A 16,256-nucleotide genomic window follows, 5' to 3' on the forward strand; every position below is an offset into this window, starting at 1 on the left:
CGGCCACGAACCCGGCAATTCTGCGAACTTATGTGCAGGTAAAGCCAGGGGCTTTACGTTGCATGCCTGCTAACCCACCCCCCCCCCCAAAACAGGGGATTGGTGGCTGTTTTTCCAGTCGTAAAACGCCACCGTTCCCACACTGGCGTAAGCCCTTAGTCTCAAAATCGTCGCATCCAGCCCCATATATCTGAAACGTCAACTCTTTCTCTCTCCACAGGTGTTGCCAGACCTGCTGCACTTCTCCAGCATTTTTGGTTTTATTTCAGATTTTCATTTGATATTTTGCTTTTGTAAAATGCTAGTGGAGGGATGAATATTAGACAGAATGTCAGGAAAACTCTTCTGCTCAGCATTATCATAGGATCTCTGATTCTCTTAAGAGCTGGACTGAGGTGTACGTATGGATTAATGCTCAAGACTCTGAAATGGTCTTGAACCATGAACTTCTCATTCGGAAGTGAGTACCACCATTGAGCCAAGGGTGACACCTCGGACTATGACTATTTATTTCTGTACAAGTTGTCCCCGATTGTTCCGAAATTGTTTCCAGTATGAATATTTCTTCTTCCACAGTATGGTTCTAGACACAAGATGATCTGGACAAGCTTAAAATCACTATCCCCTCATATGTTAGAAAAAACCCTGGCTAGCTCACTTGGTAGAGCATTCAAGCCCCACGTTGGGCGCTTCAGTTTCTTTAATCTGAGATCTTTGAACTAAACTGTTATGGGTGGCACGGTAGCAGTGGGTAGCACTGTTGCTTCACAGCGGTAGGGTCCTAGGTTGTATTCCCAGATTGGGTCACTGTCTGTACCGAGTCTGTACGTCTCCGTGTCTGCGTGGGTTTCCTCCAGGTGCTCCAGTTTCCTCCCACAAGTCTCAAAAGACATGCTGTGGGTGAATTGGACATCCTGAATTCTCTGTGTGTGTACCCGAACAGGCAGGGGAATGTGGCGGGTAGGGGCTTTTCACAGTAACTTCATTGCAGTGTTAATGTAAGCCTAATTGTGACAATAAAGATATTATAAAAATGTTGAAAATTGTATTTGGAAGTTTCAGCACTGGCTAAACTGAGAAACATTTGGGCTGGATTCTCCAATTCTGGGGCTATGTCCCCACGCCAACATGGGAACGGTGGCGTTTTATGACCAGAAAACTGGCGCGAAACAGCCACTGATTCCCCGTTTTGCTGCGGCTAGCAGGGAGGCAGCGTAGAGCAGCCGGCTCTAGCTGCCGATACTGCCCGGAGAATTACCGGGTCCGTGCATGCACACAGCGGTGGCCTGCAGTGGGAACTCGGCTGGTCGGGGGCGGAGCATCAGGGGGGTGGGCCTCAGGAAATGTCCTGAGGCCGTCGAAACGTGGCATGGCTCACTGCTAGTGTATGCTGCTTTAGAGGGGGCGGAGCATTGCGAAAGCGGTGCCGGCCCCGATTTCATCGGGAATTTGGATTCTCCGGTCGTTCGCCGAATGCGATTTCGGCATCCGGAGAAGCCAGCCCCTTATCTTTGCTCTTTTCTTGGGATCGTCACCAAAGTTTGCAAAAAGCAGAGCCAACATAACAAGACACTAACAAGTCATTTGTTGGCAGAGGTTAATGTGGAATGATACATCATTTCATAGTTCTTAACTTTTGTTGCCTAAAACAACACTATCTTTTAAACACCAGGAAACCATTCATGCCTACTTTAGTCACTTGATACAAATTGCCTTCTTGCAGTGATTATAAATTTAAACAGCAAAGTCTAAATTTGTGCAAGTCAAAACTTTTAATACATTGCAGTAGAACAAAAGCAGAAATCATATGACACCAAATCAAATTCTCTTTGCACACAAATAAAAATGTGAAAGAAATTATGCAAATAACAGAATTGAAAAAAAACACAATTCCACTTGGCTATTGGATCCACGAAAAAAATGATACAAAACGGAACAGTTTGAAAAGTGTTCAACATGGATCAAATAGTTACAAAGAAGTAGATTTTTGACTGGTCATCTGGTGTAATAATGGCATTGCGGATTGGCTGCTCATTATAGAAACTGGGCAAGTGTGTAGACCAGTAAACAAATACATGATAAAATATACAAAACAAACATATCATAAAATATACAAGTGGAAATAAGTGTTCTCAGTGCGAACAAGTACAGTATTTTTTTACAACCCAATAAAGGAATTTGTTTTATAAATGATTGAAAGGCTCGTTCCCAAAATTGTTGTGGATAAATAAAACCATAGGTAGACTTTGTTCTCATGTGCAGGAAATTGAGGTCGGAGACAATAATGATCCTGCAAGCCCTCAAAACTGTTTGAGCAGGTGTCCATACTACAGGTCTTGTTGGGAGTTCTGCTTCTGATTTCAAACCACCTCAGGGTTGCTTCACAGGAAAAACCACTGATTAACGTTTCTTCCATGTGAACTTCCTGCGGGCTCCCTCCTGACCAGGCTTCTTCCGCTCTCTCACACGAGGATCAGGAGTCAGCAAGCCAGCTGCAAACAGTTGAAAAGAAAGTGAATGCAAAAGGTTAACATTGTAGCTGTAAAAAAAAAATCCCAAACATATTGATTCTAATTTTTTTTTAAACTTCTCTGAATGAAATGATGTAAATGGGGGGAAAAAAAAATCTCATGCACATTGGTTTAATCACTACTTTATAGATAGTTGCAAGTTAAAAATCAGTTCCAAATTTGAAATTGTTCAGTGTTGCAGTGGTTTTCCTGATTAACTTCACACAATTATAAACTGATTAATACCATGCCTGGATAGAAATCTCAAAGCATAAAATAAATGTTCTTTCTTTTGTTTAAAGGTGTACATGCCACATTGGTCTATAAAGAATCCACAACCTCTAGAGGAGAGGGGGATGGCGGCATCTTTGCCAGAGATCGGTTTCAATACAGTTTGTTTTGCTTTAAATGCATCTTCCAAGGACGTAGTTTCTTAAGGATCTATAATGTGCCTAAAATGGCAGTTCTACAGTAACTTGTGCTCAAAACCATTGACCATTATTTTTAATGTTATTTCAACCAGTATCCAAGCTGGATGCTACAAATTTTACTTCAACAAAACTAATGGATGACGAAGTTGGTACAAATAATTTTATGTTACTTATATTTATCTGTCTTTTCCTCACAAACGTTCATTTTACTGAATCAAATACATGCGTCTATAACCATTTTAAAATTACCATCAGAACAGGACAAAAAATGCTCAGTGATAGATAGGGTCTTTTTTTTTGAGCTGGATATTTTAAACTTTGTCTCGATATAATTGGAAAGGTTGCCATGTAGTAATATTTGCAACCAGCAGGTACCAGATGTAAATTATTTTGGAATTTCAACTGAGATTTTAGTTACCTTGTCTCATGGATTCCATCTCTTTTTCAGTGATAAAGCTAAGCAGAGCCCTTGAAGAAGCCAAGCGAATAGCTCCTGCCTGTGCAGATGGCCCACCTGAATAAACAGTACATTCCATGTCATGCATCCCTAGTCGGTCCAGGAATTGGAAAGGGATCATTAATTGTTCTCTAGAAATCACAGGGGAAAATAAATGTTAAAACAAAAGTATTATACTTAGACCATGAGACATAGGTGCAGAGCTAGGCAATTTGGCCCATCGAGTCTGCTCCGCCATTCAATCATGGCTGATATGTTTCTCATCCCCATTCTCCTGCCTTCTCCCCATAATCCCAAATCCCTATATTAATCAAGAATCTATCTTTCTTTGTCGTAAAGACACTCTGTGACTTGGCCTACACAGAGTTCTGCGGCAGTGAGTTCCGCAGATTCACCACTCTGGCTGAAGAAATTTCACCATCTCTGTTTGAAAAGATGGTCCCTTCAGGCTGAGGCTATGCCCTCAGGTTCCCGTCTCTCCTACTAGTGGAAACATCCTCTCAATGTTCACTTTATCTATATCTCAGTATTCTGTAAGTTTCAATGAGATCCCCCTCATCCTTCTAAACTCCATGGAATATAGACCCAGAGTCCTCTACCGCTCGTCATATGACAAGTCCTTCAGTCTTGCGATCATTCTTGTGAACCACCTTTGGACCCTCTCCAAAGCCAGCACATCCTTCCTTAGATACTGGGTCCAAATAGTTCTGACCAAAGTCTTATACAGCCTCAACAGTACACCACTGCTCTTGTATTCTATCCCCCTCGACATGAATGCTAACATTACATTTGCCTTCCAAACTGCCAACTGAAACTCCACGTTAATCGTAAGAGAATCCTGAACTAGGACTCAAGTCCCTTTGTACTTCTGATTTCTGAAGCATTTTTAGATTTAGAAAATAGTCCATTCTTCCTACCAAAGTGCATTGGGGCAGCAGGGTAGCACAGTGGGTAGCACTGTTGCTTCACAACTCCAGGGTCCCAGGTTCGATTCCCGGCTTGGGTCAATGTGTAGAGTCTGCACGTTCCCTGTGTCTGTGTAGGTTTCCTCCGGGTGCTCCGGTTTCCTCCCACAAGTCCTGAAAGATGTGCTGTTAGGTAATTTGGACATTCAGAATTTTTCCTCGATGTACCCGAACAGGTGCCCGAATGTGGCGACTAGGGGCTTTTCACAGTAACTTCATTGCAGTGTTAATGTAGGCCTATTTGTGACAATAAAGATTCTTATTATAACGTCACACTTTTCCACATTGTATTCGATCTGACACTTCTTTGCCCACGCTCCAAGCCTGTCCCGGTCCTTCTGCAGTCTCCCTGCTTCTTCAACACAACCTGTCTCTCTACATATCTTTGGATCATCTGCAAACTTAGCAACAATGCCCTCAGTTCCTTATTCCAGACGATTAATGTATAACGTGAATAGCTGTGGGCCCAACACTGACGCCTATGGAACACCACTAGTCACTGGCTGCCATTCTGAAAAGGATCCCTTTATACCACCCCCACTCCCATCCCCTGCCTTCTGCCAGTCAGCTAATCCTCTATCCATGCCAGTACTTTGCTACCAACACCACAGGCTCTTATCTTATTTAGCAGCCTCCTGTACGGCACCTTGTCAAATAGATCACGCCCACTGTTTCTCCTTTGTCTAACTTCCTCACTACCCCCTCAAGGATTCTACCAGAGTTGTCAGGCATGACCTCCCCTTGATGAATCAGTGCTGACTCAGTTCTATTTTACCATGCACTTCTTTAAAAAAAATTTAAAGTACCCAATTCTTTTTCTTCCAATTAAGGGGCAATTTAGCGTGGCTAATTTACCTACCCTGTACATCTTTGGGTTGTGGGGGTTAAGACCCACGCCAACACTGGCAGAATGTGCAAACTCCACACACAGTGACCTGGGGCCGGGATCGAACCTGGTCCTCAGCGCTGTGAGGTAGCAGTGCTAACCACCGTGCCACCATGTACTTCAAGTACTCCACAATCTCAACCTGACAAATAACTCTAAAATCTTACGAACAACTGAAGTCAGGCTAACCAGCCGATAATTTCCTGTCTTCTGCCTCCCTCCCTTCTTAAACAGGAGCGTATCATTAGCCATTTTCCAATCCTCTGAGACCCTCCCTGCCTCCAGCGATTCCTGAAAGATCACTATCAATGCTTCCACAATCTCCTCAACTATCTCCTTCAGAACTCCGAGGTGTCGACCATCCAGTCTGGGCGATTTATCTACCTTCAGACCTTTCAGTTTCCCCAGCACCTTCTCCTTCGTGATGGCCACTGCACTCACCTCTGCCCCCGACTCTCTTTAAGTTCTGGTATGCCACTGGTGTCTTCCACTGTGAAGACTGATGCCAAATGTGTTTTCAGTTCCTCTGCCATTTCTTTGTTCCCTATTACCATATCTCCAGCCTAATTTTCCAGCAGTCCATTCTTGCCCCTCTCTTACCTTTAATATACTGGAAAAAACTCTTGCAATCTTCTTTTATTACACTAATATTTCACATTCTCTCCCCTTATTGCTTTTTTAGTTGTCCTCTGCTTGCTTTTAAAGGCTTCTCAATCATCTGGCATCCCATTAATCCTCACCACATTGCATGCTTTTTCCTTTGCTTTTATGCTGTCCTTTATTTCCCTTGTCAGCCATGGTTGCCTTTTTAAAAAATATAATCTATAATCTTTATTATTGTCACAAGTAGGCTTAGATTAACACTGCAATGAAGTTACTGTGAAAAGCCCCTAGCCGCCACACTCTGGCGCCTGTTCGGGTATACTGAGGAAGAATTCAGAATGTCCAATTCATCCAACAGCACGTCTTTCAGGACTTGTGGGAGGAAACACGGAGAATCTGGAGGAAACCCAGGCAGAATGTGCAGACTCCGCACAGACAGTGACCCAAACCAGAAATCGAACCCAGGTCCCTGGCACTGTGATGCAACAGTGCTAACCACTGTGCTACCTTGTCCTCCCCTTAACAGGTTTTCTCCTCCTCGAGATGGATTTCTGTTGTGCCTTCTGAATAACCCCCAAAACGCATGCCATTGCTGTTCTACTGTCTTCCCTGCTAGGCTGCCCTTCCAATCAATTCTGGCCAGCTCCTCCCTCATGTGTTTGTAGTTACCATTATTCAACTGTAAAACCGTTACATCTGATTGCAGCTTCTCCCTCTCAAACTGCAGGGTGAATTCTATCATATTGTGGTCACTGCTCCCTAAGGGTTCCTTCACCTTAAGTTCCCTAATCAAGTCTGCCTCATTACACATCACCAAATCCAGAATTGCCTGTTCCCTAGTGGGCTCTACCACAAGCTGCTTAAAAAGATAAATCTCTCAAATTCCTTTTCTTGTGATCTGCTACCAATCTGATTTTCCCAGTCCATCTACATATTGAAGTACGCATGATTATTTCAATATTGCCTTTCCTATATGCCCTTTCTATTTCCGGATTTATTTTCTGCCCGACATTCCGACTACTGCTAGGGGGCCTGTACATAATTTCCAACAGGATCTTTGTCCCTTGTAATTCCTCAACTCTACCCAGAGATTCTATGCCTTCCGACCCAATATAGTTTCTTGCTATCGATTTAAGTTCATTTCTTACCTGCAGTGCAACCCTGCCCCCTCTATCCAACTGCCCTTCCTTCCAATAGGACATATTGTCTTGGATATTTAGATACCAGCCCTGATCCCCTTACAGCCATGTCTTTGTGATGCCCGCATCGTACCTGCCAATTTCTGTGCATGCAAAAAGCTAATTTATCTTGTTTTGCATATGTGCATTTAGGTACAGCACCCTCAGTCCTGCGTTCACCTCCCCTACCCGTCCCTCCCTTCTTATAGGTGTTCCCTTTTTTGCTGTGCCTGAAGTTAGATGTCTGCCCACTCTGTTCTATTACGTGTCCTGGAAACTTTACTAACATCTACTGAGCCTTTTTTCCCTTTAACTCATTTAAAGTCCCCATCATTAATCTGTACTCTCATCTTTTCGATCATAGAATAGAATCCGTACAGTGCAGGAGGCCATTCGGCACATCGAGTCTGCACTGACCCTCTGAAAGAGTAACCTACCCAGGCTTCTACCCTATGCCTGCAGCCCACTTAACCCACACATCACTGGACACTTAAGGGACAAGTTAACATGGCCAATCCACCTAATCTTTGGACTGTTGGAGGATACCGGAACACCCGGAGGAAATCCATGCAGACACGGGGAGAATGAGCCAACTCCACACAGACAGGGACTCAAGGCCGGAATTGAACCCGAGTCACTGGCGCTGTGAGGTAGCAGTACTAATCACCTTTAACTTCTTTGATTTTCTAATTTTCCATATTTATATTGATAGTATAAATTCATTCACCATGAGAAGTGCCATGGGAAGTCAGCGATTACGCCGTTATGAGATAAGAGGTGCTGGTTAATGAATGAGAATTGAGACATGCACTCAAACAGTTCAGTATTTTGTGATTGGTTCCTGCAAAACTTGACTGTGACACTGGGTATGGAAAAGATTTAATGCATTGTTCATGGATAATTCTTTTTAAAAATAATTTTTATTCCAAATTTTCAACTTTTTACATTTTACCACAATAAACCCACCCAACACATTAAATCCCCATCTAACCAGACCTCCCCCTCCCTCCCCGCACCATTCCAGTATTCAACGGTAACCAACTTCCCAAAGTGCAGAATGAACAAACCACAGCTTTTATGGAACCCATCACTCGCTCACCTCACACACCCCTGCCCCCCCCCCCCCCCCCCCCCCACCACACACTCACAAAGCAAATTTCACCTTCTCCAGGGCTAAGAACTTCAGCAGATCCCCCGCCACGCCGAGGCACAAGATGGAGAAGCTGCCCACGAACACTCAGCGAGGCGAGCCCCTGCACCCACCTACAACTCTGGTCGGCCCAAAACCCTGAAAATGGCTTCCAGGGGGCGGGTCCACATCTACGAGCAAAACCTCTCCAATGGTGCTAACAATTGTCCTCCAAAACCTTTCTCGCCTCTGGCAGGACCAGAACATATTCACAGGACCCCTCCTCCTTTGCTCACAGATATCCTCCACCCCCTCAAACAGCCAACTCATCCTGGACTGTGTCAGATGTGCCCTGTTCACACCTTCACTTGTATCAGCCCCAGCCTCGCAAACAAAGTCGAGGCATCTACCCTCGCACCATAATTCCTCATCCATGCCGCTCCCAACTCCTCCTCCCATTTAGCCATAACCTCATCCATGGACAACTTATCCTCCTCCAAAATCCTCCCATAAATCACTGAGACAACCCCTCTCTCCAACACCCTGCTGACAGCATCCCCCACCCCCAATCGCCACTTCAGAAACAACTCCTTCATGTCCCTGATTCTCTCCTCTCATCTCGGAACCTCGCATCCATCCTCCCCGGCTCAAGTCCGTGATTTCCCCTGATCGGCATCCCCCCTACCCCGCGCCAAAAACTGCCTCCAAATCTTCAGCATGTCCACCATCACCGGACTCACCGAATATTTCCCTGGGGCCAACAGGAGCGGTGCCATTGCCAGCGCAATCCAGATCCCCGACATGAACCCGCCTCCATCCTTATCCACAAAACCCCCACCTCCCTTTCCATCCCTGAACTTTCTCTGCATTCACCGCCCAACAATGGTACATCAGATTTGGGAAGCCTAACCCCCCGACTACTGACTGCTCTGCAGCACCATCTTCCTTATCCTGGCCACCTTCCCCACCCATACAAACAAAGGGCCTGTCCACCCCTTTGAAAAACGCCTTAGGCAAAAAGACCAGCAGGCACTGAAACAAAAACAAAAATCACGGTAGAATGATCATCTACATTGCCTGTACCCGGCCTGCCAACGAGAGACGAAGATTATCCTTGCCACCAAGCTAGAGAAATTCAACTTCCATAGACCTGCCCAGTGCTGGGCCACCTGCATTCCCAGATATCTGAAGTGAGACACTTCCACACGGAATGGCAACCTCCCCACACCCGAGCCATTGTCCCCCTGGAGAGGAAACCACAAAATACTCACTTTTCCCAAATTCAGCTTATACCCTGAAAACGTGCCAAACTTTGAAGTAAATCCATTATGCTTCCACCGAGAAGCCCAGCTCTGAAATGTACAACAGCCATGTACAAGGACACTCCATGTTCCACGCTGCCCTCTCCCCCCCGCCCCCCCTCAGTATCCCCTTCCACAACTCAGAGTTACTGAGCGCAATGGCCAAGGTGCCAGTTTGTCCTTACATTTCTTGTAAAATTCAAACAGGAACCCATCTGGTCCGGCCCCGCCGTCTTCCCTGCCCGCATTTTCCAGATTGCCGCCTTCACCTCCTCTAGCACCGCCTTCTCCACTTCACCCAATCTCAGGCACTCTAACAACAACCCCCAACCCCCCCCCCCCCCCCCCTCCCCCCCGCCCCCACACACACACAATCTCCTTCTCATCCTCTGGTGGCTGCTACTTATACAAGTGCCGATAAAACTTCTCAAACACTATGTTAATCCACTCTGGGGCTACAACCAACTTCCCTGTCCTATTCCAAACTATCTACCTTGCCGCAGTCTGCCTACAAAGCTGACCTGCCAACAAACGACCTGCCTTCTCCCTGTACTCCGACAGCCCCTTTCCCTTCTCAGCTGATGCACTGCTTTACCCGTGCAGGCATCTTGCCTGCAGCTGCTTCCTCTTTGCTAGGAGGCCCAGATCCGGGTGCCCCACATACCTCCCATCCACGTCCAAAATCTCTTCTATCAAATGTTGGTGTTCCTCCCTCTCTTCTCTATCCACCTTAACCTTAAACAAGATCACCTCTCCCTCACCACTGCCTTCAGGGCCTCCCCCATACAACTGAACCCCACATACTCCTCAATCACCTTCCCTATCTTATCACAGAAACTCAGGTCCGTCAACTGCCCCACATCCATCCTCCACCCTGGTTTCTGGGGCCACCCCTTTCTCTAGTACTACGTCCATCCAATGTGGAGCGTGATCCAAGATCACAATTACCTAGTACTCTCAACCCCAGCCAACTGCGCCTTCCCCACGACAGAAAAGTAAATTCTTGAGAACACCTTTGTGCACCGGCGAAAAAAAACGAATATTCCCGATCCCTCGGGTGTAAAAATCTCCACGGATCATCCACCCCCAATCTCCCTCACAAGTCCGGCCAACACCTCTGCCCCCTCGATGGGGTCAGCAAGCGCTGTTGGGACCCGTCTACCAACGGCTCCAGCAAACCTCTCCAAAAATTAACTCATGGGTCTCCAAATTGGGGATTGCAGCCAGCATTTTGACGAATACTGCATCATCCCAATTGGGGGCATATATGTTTGCCAATGCAACCCACCCGTTATGATCATGTACTTGCCCCTCCCCGATCCACCACCACCTTCTCCATCTGGAGCCTCACCCGCTTGCCCACCAAAATCGTCACCCAACAGGCCCTATTAAACCCCAAATGAAACACCTGGCTCACCCAGCCCTTCCTTAGCCGCATCTGGTCCTTCACCCTCAAAATGGGTCTCTCGCAGCATCTCCACATCGGCTTTTAAATTCTTCAAGTGCGCAAAAACTCTTGCTCTCTTCACCAGTCCCCCTAAACCCCTCACATTCCACATCACCATTCCGACTGCGGTCTCTTACCATCTTCCCCACCTCTCCTATCCACCATCACCATTTCCTGAGGCCCCACTCCTATGGTCGGAACCACCCCATCGTTTTGTTACTGTCTATCCTCAATCCCCTTCACAAATTCCCTCCATCCACTTCCACTTGCATACAATATCAAACCACTGCCCCCACCATTCACACCTCCCAGGTCCATTGAAACCTGCTCGACCAGATTCCAATGGCCGCGGCCCCTCCCCCACCACCCTCCCCCACCACCCTCCTGTTCACTAGCCAACCTTTGTTAGCTAGCACGGTGACCCCTGCCCAGAGCCCCTTCCTCCTCCCCGCCACACCCTTAGCAACCCGGCCCCTCATGCCATGAAACTCTTCAACCCCCACCAAAATCCAACTCCAAACTCCCAGCCATATCACCAGAGTAGGGAGACATTCATCGATAATTCTATTTTAATAAATTATGTACATTAGTATTTTGCTCACTCACTCGAGTAGATGGATAATTAACTGGTTTCCTACACATTATAGCTACAGAAATAAATCCAAGCTCATAGTTGTAAATTCAATTAAAATCACTTAATATAGTTTGAAACATCCTGTTAATATAAGTTAGATATATCCTGTTACCTCACATAAGCTTTTAAAATAAGTTCACATTGATTTCAGAATATTCATAATGGCTTCCATTACCGGATAGAGGAAGGATCAACAGCTTTCAAGAACTGGTACTCTGAATGGCCAGTCTCGCTAAAAATGATTTCTCCCTTGGGTTTAAACAAAGAACAATAACACACAGGAACAGGCTCTTCGACCCTCCAAGCCTGTACCGGTCATATACCACCCTTGGCCAAAACCCTCAGCAGTTCCTTGTGCCGTATCCCTCTATACCCATCCTATCTATGTATTTGTTGAGATACCTTTTGAACGCCGTTAATGTATCTGCTTCCACAACCTCCCCTGGCGTTCCAGGCCCTCATCACCCTCTGTGTAAAAAAACCTGCCTCACACTTGGATATCACCCACTGCTGCTAAATAACACCACCCAACAGTGCAACCAAAACCCATCCAAATCTAATCAAAGGAAAATTAAACTCTAAATGACATGATGCTCTTTATACTTTAAAACCTTAAAGGAACACCGCTCAAGCTTACTGCAAAATGAGCATTACACAGTACACTATATGCTGCTTGTGACAGGTTGAATGATATACTGAACACCGAGGTATACTATACTGCAGTATTATCAAGGGGATGGGCATGACCATGCTCAATCACTGGCCAACCAGGTGTTGACACTCCTCAGAAGCGCAGCCCCACTGCAGAGCTTACTCCAACTAAAGGATACCTACAGCGTGGCCTTTGGAATCCTCCTTGGCACACCTCCCCTCTCAGAGCAGAGGCCGCACCAGGGACACCCGCTCCTCAGGATCACTAGCCATCTCCTCCAGATGAGGCTGGCGGTGCTGACTGCTTCTGCCAAATCTTCCCAGGCATTGCTCAGGAGGGTGGGCTTGAGTCTGCGGCCCACTGTGGGGAAGAGGGTGTTTCTCCTTGCCTCATTGGCATTAAGCAGTGGGTCGACTTCAGATGCCCAAAATCAAACTTGCGGGGGGGGGGGGGGGGGGAGAAGAGAGAGTTGTTAGGCCCTTTAGCGTGAATTCCAGCCCATTTGCATCTCCTGAACCTTGGAACAAACAGCGCCCCAATGGGAATGTGAATTGCACACTGTACAGTTCCGGTGGGAACACTTAATCTCCCAATGGAGAGTTCAGTCTGTAGTAGTCAAAATAAAACAATCATATTTGAAAACAAAGCACAAAGATACATTTTGTAATTTTTAAATCCCTGTTCACAAACCTGCCCATTATATACCTGCTCTGAAGCAAGTTCTCATAGATGTTAAAGTGCTGCAGAAGAAAATATTTGTACTATCCAACTAGAAACCATTAGATGATTACCTTTCCTGTAGTGATGAAAAGTACATCAAATAGTCCACTCCATTCACTGTTATCTTTCCACTTCCATGATCCCGTACAATGACTGTTGCTTTTGCTGTTTTTCTTTGACCTAGAGTTAGGATCAATTATGATTACTATCACAATTCTGCTTCAATTTTTGCTCATTTAAGTACATCTAACAGAAAAAACCCTTTGGCCAAGAGATACTTCTTTCAGAAGATGCTAAATTAGCTGCTCACTCACTCGTGTCAGGTTCAAACTTTTTACACTTATCTATTTATTAAAATAGGAATCAATCCATTGTTTTTTCTGGGACAAAGAAACAATTTACCACCAAAGACAGATGAGCGTTCTTATCTCCTGAGGCTAGTATTTCATAACTGAAGTACTTTCAAACTATTTCAAAAAGGTTATTTTTCTGAAATGTTGAAAATTTCTATAAAAGATACTCCCTCGCCAAGGCCAAATGCCTTATCCTGATTTTTTGAGGAGGAGCATGTCCAATCTCAATTACTGTTGAATTGAAATACTTCTGAGATATCAAATAATAGATTCCGGAGATAAGAAATACAGATTTGAAGGAGCTTGTAAGCGGAGAAGCAAAGGAGACTATAGAGCAAGGGTGTGGGAGCAGGCCTTAATCAGACAGCCAGAGATGAGCCAGAACAGCAGAATGGCCAGAGCGAGATCAGCATGTAAGGTTTAGACAAAATCTAAAGTGATGTCAGCACAAGGGAGGCTGATTGGTAAGTAATTGGGGAGGTTTACTTAAATTGTTTAGTTTGTGTTAAGTTTGTTTAGTTTGTGTTAAGTTTAATTAAGAGGTATATAATTAGAGGCATGACAGGGTGTCTTATTCCCATTGAACATTCTTCCTGTGCCATGTGAGAACTTGAGGATGCTTCCAGTTTCTTGAACAAGCATAAGTGCAGGAAATGTAGTCAGCTGGAAGAGCTGGAGATCCAAGTTTCAGAGTTTGTACAACAGTTCATGTCACCGCCATGCATCACAAGGCTCAAATCTTTGGGGATAAAATGTTTCAGGAGGTGACCACCATGCACCACCGGTAGCTCAGCTATATGGGGGTGAGGAGGCAGAAAGACCGAGGACGCAGTAGTGATAGGATATGCAATAATTAGGGGAACAGCAGAATAATTTTGTGGTTGCAGACATAATTCCAGGATGGTATGTTGCCTTACTGGTGTCCGAGTCCAGAATGTCACTGAGTAGCTGCAGAAACATTCTGAGGGGGAAGTCCCAATACCGACCTCTGGGAAACATCACTTCAAACCTTCTTCCAGCCCAAAAAATATCTACTGACTGTTACTCTCTGCTTCCTATTATTTAGCCTGCTTCCTATATTTAGGCCACTTTGTATCCACATTACTACTTTTCCTTTACCAAGGAATATGCTGCTGCCATAGCCATTGTAGAAGAAGAGGCAATTGAGATTCTGGATGGGCCAAAAATTGAAAAGAGGTGGTACTGGAAAAGCTGACTGTACCGAAAACCGTTAGGTTGCCAGAGTCGGATGCACCCAAGGATGCTGAGGGAAGTAAGGGAAGTAAATGTGGAGATTGCCATAATCTTCCTTAGATACATATGGGCCCAGAGGACTGGAGAAAGAAAATGTTATACCTGGGTTCAAAAAGGATACAATGATAAACTCAGAAACTACAGGCCAGTCAATTTAATCTGGGTGGAAGGAAAGATTTTGGAAACAATAACCTGGGGCAAATGAACAGTCCCTTGAGCATGTGTGGATTACAGCAGAGAAGATTGAGAGATTTGATAAGGTGTTAAAAATAACAAGGGGTCTAGACAGGTAGTGAGAAACTGTTCCATTGGCAGAAGGGTCAGGACGCTGGGGACACAGATTAAAGGTGACTGGCAAAGAAGCAAAGGTGATGAGGATATAATTTGTTATGCAGCAAATGATTATGACTTCTTTGAACTGTGTGCGCCAATGTCAATCATGGCTTGTGTTTATGGGAGACGGCGTTTTCAGAACCTCAAAATGTATCATGGAGTTCAACCAACCTCTCCCTTTAATGGATTGTTGCTTTTGAAGCCCACGGCTTGTTCCCCCAGGTGGTATTACAATTATGGACACGTGGGTTTTTAAAACACAAAACAATGTTTATTCCATGAATTCAACTTAAACTTTTAAATAAACATTGGATCCCTTAACACCCCTTACTTCAAAGATAACCCCGAAAATAACACAACACTAAATAATCCCTCAAAATGTTCCTTCAAATCTCCAAAAGACTTAACAACTTTAAACAGAAACACATCAGGTTAAATACATTACCATTATGAGTTTAAATCACCCAAATGATTCAGAGATAGTCTTTCATGGCAAAGATCACAGCAGATACAGCTTACTGCAAACACAGACACCCAAGCTCTTTTCTCAAAACTGGCTTTCTCCTTTCAAACAGCTCACAGCAAACCAGCCAGGCACTTTTCAGCTGCTTTCTCAAACTGAAAATAAAACTCCAAAAAAGCAGCTCCGCCCACCCTCTGACATCACATCAGTAATATGAGCTGCTCCATTTCTTAAAGGTACATTGCTTAAACATCCATTTCTTAAAGGTACTCTCACATGACACTTGTAAAAGGGAATTAAATAAGTATGTGAAAGGAAACATATTGCAGGACAACATGAAAAGGACATGGGGGTAGGACTGGCTAGATTGCTCTTACATAAGAACTAGGAGCAGGAGTAGGCCATCTGGCCTCTCGAGCCTGCTCCACCATTCAATGAGATCATGGCTAATCTTTTGTGGACTCAGCTTTACTTTCCTTCCGAACACCATAACCCTTTATTCCTTTATTCTTCAAAAAAAACTATCTATCTTACCGTGAAACAATTTAATGAAGGAGCCTTAACTGCTTCACTGGGCAGGGAATTCCATAGATTCACAACCCTTTGGGTGAAGAAGCCCTTCTAAAGTCTGTCCTAGAGAGTACAGCCTCTTGACATGCTGTAAAGCATTCTTTGATTATTCTATTCTGAGAACATGATATGACACTCTAAAAATGCAGGTTCTTAGTATAGATACAGTGGCTCCATGATCAAATTATTCTCAAAAGAGAGAAAGAATATTTCTCACACTTAGATTTCCTTAAAATTCTGTAGAGATTATTTTCCAATACCAAGTCTTCTAGTCCCAAATGTTTACAGATTAGATATAATCTAATTGAGTAAATGAAAACAAGTTTGAGAAGTTGAACAACCAACGTTACTCTCGAGAATCCTATGAACT

General features: G+C 44.7%; 1 protein-coding gene across 2 annotated transcripts in view; it reads right to left on the minus strand.

The window, feature by feature from the left end:
* Positions 1 to 1,753: 1,753 nt before the first annotated feature.
* mrps9 (mitochondrial ribosomal protein S9) overlaps positions 1,754 to 16,256 on the minus strand; it is a 151,408-nt gene continuing 136,905 nt past the window's right edge. Inside the window, exons 9-11 of one of the 2 annotated variants that reach the window (XM_038817816.1) lie at positions 12,985 to 13,093; positions 3,360 to 3,529; positions 1,754 to 2,492 (exon numbers count right to left, since the gene is read on the minus strand). In XM_038817816.1, the coding sequence (XP_038673744.1) occupies positions 2,401 to 2,492; positions 3,360 to 3,529; positions 12,985 to 13,093 (371 nt within the window). In that variant the 3' untranslated portion in view covers positions 1,754 to 2,400. The remainder of the gene's footprint in view (positions 2,493 to 3,359; positions 3,530 to 12,984; positions 13,094 to 16,256) is intronic. The other variant, XM_038817817.1, reaches the window with a different exon arrangement.

This window comes from Scyliorhinus canicula, chromosome 14 (assembly GCF_902713615.1).
Source record: "Scyliorhinus canicula chromosome 14, sScyCan1.1, whole genome shotgun sequence".
In the NCBI taxonomy this organism is placed as follows: domain Eukaryota; kingdom Metazoa; phylum Chordata; class Chondrichthyes; order Carcharhiniformes; family Scyliorhinidae; genus Scyliorhinus; species Scyliorhinus canicula.